Source organism: Crocuta crocuta, unplaced genomic scaffold (assembly GCF_008692635.1).
Source record: "Crocuta crocuta isolate KB4526 unplaced genomic scaffold, BGI_CrCroc_1.0 scaffold299, whole genome shotgun sequence".
Taxonomy (NCBI): Eukaryota; Metazoa; Chordata; class Mammalia; order Carnivora; family Hyaenidae; genus Crocuta; species Crocuta crocuta.
In genome coordinates this window covers 356,958-359,777 of record NW_027532747.1, presented here as the reverse complement: position 1 = coordinate 359,777, position 2,820 = coordinate 356,958, and the positions used below count along the sequence as shown (strand labels likewise).

Below are 2,820 nucleotides of genomic sequence, written 5' to 3'. Positions count from 1 at the left end.
TGTGCGGTCCCCAGGCTCCGCCAGAGGCTGCGAGGATGTGAGGGTGTGAGGTAGGGATCTTCCGAGACTGTCACTTCCCAGGGACAGACAGACCTCTCAGGTCACAAGGCCCTGGGGCAGCAGGGAGGAGGCTTGCAGGTAGGGACAGCTGGTTCTCAGGCCTGGCGCCCATGGCGTCCCCGGGATGAGAGGGCCACTGTGGCCATTATGTCCCCTCCTTTGGCCTCTAAGACGAGTCCCGGCAGGTGGGCCGGAATCCCAAAGTCGTCACTGGATGAGTGAGGCCGTTTTGCCCGGGACCACGCAGGGCTCCTGGGGAGGCAGGGACCTGAAGGGATCCTGCCCTTCTGCTGGCTCTGTGACCCTGGCAAGCCCCTTATCTGTGTTGAGCCCTGGCCGTGGCGTTGCCAACCCTACGGGGCCGATCCTGGCTCCCTGGCCAGGAAGGTGGAGGTAATCCCGGTGCCCAGGGTCCCAGAAGGCTGGTGGCATTGTTTCTGTGCTTGCTGCTCGTCCCTGCCCTGGGCGGCCCGCCTGTACAGAAGCTGCGTGTTCAGCTCCTGCGGGGGGCAGGTGGCCCTGGCCTGAGAGCACGGCCCAGGCTCTGACTGCCGGTGCCTCGCGCAGCTTCCTGCCTGGCTCAGGGCTGCAGCGACCTATGCCGCCCAGCCAGGCAACGTGGAGGAGGCCGGGCGTTCCGCATTCATCAGGGTGGGCAGGGCACAGCAGGGAGCGGTGCCAGGATCCTCGGCCTTGCTGGGGGTGCCGGATCAGGCCCTCATCACGCTGAGCCTCAGTTTCCTCATCTGGCGAATGGGCCAGTCGCTCTTCCATTGTTCCGAAGATATGCCGAGAGCACTGCTCCGTGCCAGCCTCAGTTGGCGCTCTGGCTTAGGCAGTGGAGTGCCAGCCTCCAAGCGCAGAAACCCGGCTGCTCTGTTGGGGCAGGGCCCCCTGGGCCCCTGGGCAGGTGAGCCAGGCCGAGCTGCCTGTCTTCTGTGCTTGTGGGCCAGGCCCCGGTCTGGTGCTCAGGCCTTCCTGCTGCCCAGGTGGGCCTTCCTCAGGCCACGTGTTTTCCCAGTTCTTGACAGGCTGTGGGATTAAGCTTCCACCAGTAGGGTCAGGCCAGAGGTAGGCTACCAGTCCCAGTGCTTCGGCTGCTTTGGGGACGGCACTTCCACATACCCTACTTCTTGCTGTGTGGCCCCAGGTCAGGAGGGGGCTCTTGGGCCTGGTACCTGTGTGCGTGCGTGCGTGCGTGTGGGTGTGCACGTACGTCTGTACATGTGTGCCCATGCATATGCTGTGCATTCTGGGCGTGTGTGCGTGCGCACGCCCCTGTGCGCCCATGTGGAGTGGACTCCATGCTTATGTAGCACTGGGGTAGCATGTGTATGTGGGTGCATACGTGTGCACTGTGTGGTGTGCACACATGTGCGCATTTGCGTGCAGTGGGACTCGAGTGCCCTGTAACAGTCCTCCACCCTCGGGGGGGGTGCTTGCTGGGTCCTCCCGCACGTGTGAAGGCGTGTACTGGCATCTTCCATGCACCAGGCCCCGGGCTGCTTGTGGGATGCACCGCAGGGAACAAGACACTTGTCTTTTCTCGTGGAGCTGATGGTCTAGTGGTACAGGCTGACATTCATTAAGAAGTTGAAAATGAATTTAAAGTTATAATAGCGGCAGGGCCAGGAAATCGAGGTGCGTATTGGGTTGCGGGAGCCTAGAATGGGATGCAGTCCTGGAGGGCTTCCTTGAGGAAGTGAGGTTTGAGCTAAGCTCTAACAGATGGGGGTTGGGGAAGCAAAAAGAGGGGAGAGAAGAACGCTCCAGGACTGGAAAAAGTATGTGTAAATGTCCTGTGGCAAGAAGGCCCAAGGACAGGTGGAGAAGGTGGAGCGGGAGGAAGATGGCATGTGTGTGTGTGTTGGGGGCCGGGGGCAGGGGGTAGGATCGCGTTGTCAGGGTGAAGGTCATGGTGGGAGAACTTCAGATCCCTGAAGTCAGTGACAACAGTCTGAGCCCTGTGGTCCAGCTCAGATCCAGTGGCCTCTGGGCTGCGGGAGCTCTCACCCCCAGGCGGACTGAGGCCAAGACAAGGAAGTGGCGGGGGAACCACGGAAACGCTCAGAAGTACCTTGCAGCCGTGTGGTTTCGTTCGGTGACAGCCCAGGGGGCCCCCGCCTTCAGGAGAGCGGTGTCCGGGGCTGGCATGCACGCAAGTCTAAGACCCTGCGTCGGCTGCAGTGGAGGCCGGAGGAGCCAGGAGGTCCCTGCAGGGCTGGGGAGACGCCTCCCAGGCGTCAGGGTCCCCTCGGGATAGGCTTCCCCATGCACACGCTCATAGAAGCCCCAGGGTCTGGCCCGAGGGGGCAAGGGAGCCCCCTGCAGAGCTGCAGTCGGGGCCAGGGTGACCCCACCGCACACTGCCGGCCCGGAGGGCGTTGTGGGCTTGGCCGCCTGTCCGAATAGTTACCGGCCGCTCGCCGGCCCAGATGCCCGGGAGCAGACCGCTGTGGCAGCCCTGGGNTCGCACTCGGGCGTGAAGCCGTACCAGTGTCCCGTGTGCGAGAAGAAGTTCGCGCGGAGCGACCACCTCTCCAAGCACGTCAAGGTGCACCGCTTCCCCCGCAGCAGCCGCGCGGTGCGCGCCGTGAACTGAGCGCCCGCCGCCCCGCCCCCTCACCCGCCCAGTTATTTTGTAGCAATAATTTATTTGCCTCTTCCGAGGGACGTGACGATGCTGCCGACCCACCTTCTGGAGCCCGGGAGGTGCAGGAAGCGAGGGGCTTGCCTGGGCGGCCTGAACCCGGAGCCCCT

The 2,820-nt window shown here is 63.4% G+C and overlaps 1 protein-coding gene across 1 annotated transcript in view; it reads left to right on the top strand.

The window, feature by feature from the left end:
- KLF15 (KLF transcription factor 15) overlaps positions 1–2,795 on the top strand; it is a 7,870-nt gene extending 5,075 nt beyond the window's left edge. The window contains exon 3 of the mRNA XM_077780894.1: positions 2,496–2,795. Within this exon, the coding sequence (XP_077637020.1) occupies positions 2,496–2,662 (167 nt within the window). The 3' untranslated portion in view covers positions 2,663–2,795. The remainder of the gene's footprint in view (positions 1–2,495) is intronic.
- The last annotated feature ends 25 nt before the right edge of the window (positions 2,796–2,820 follow it).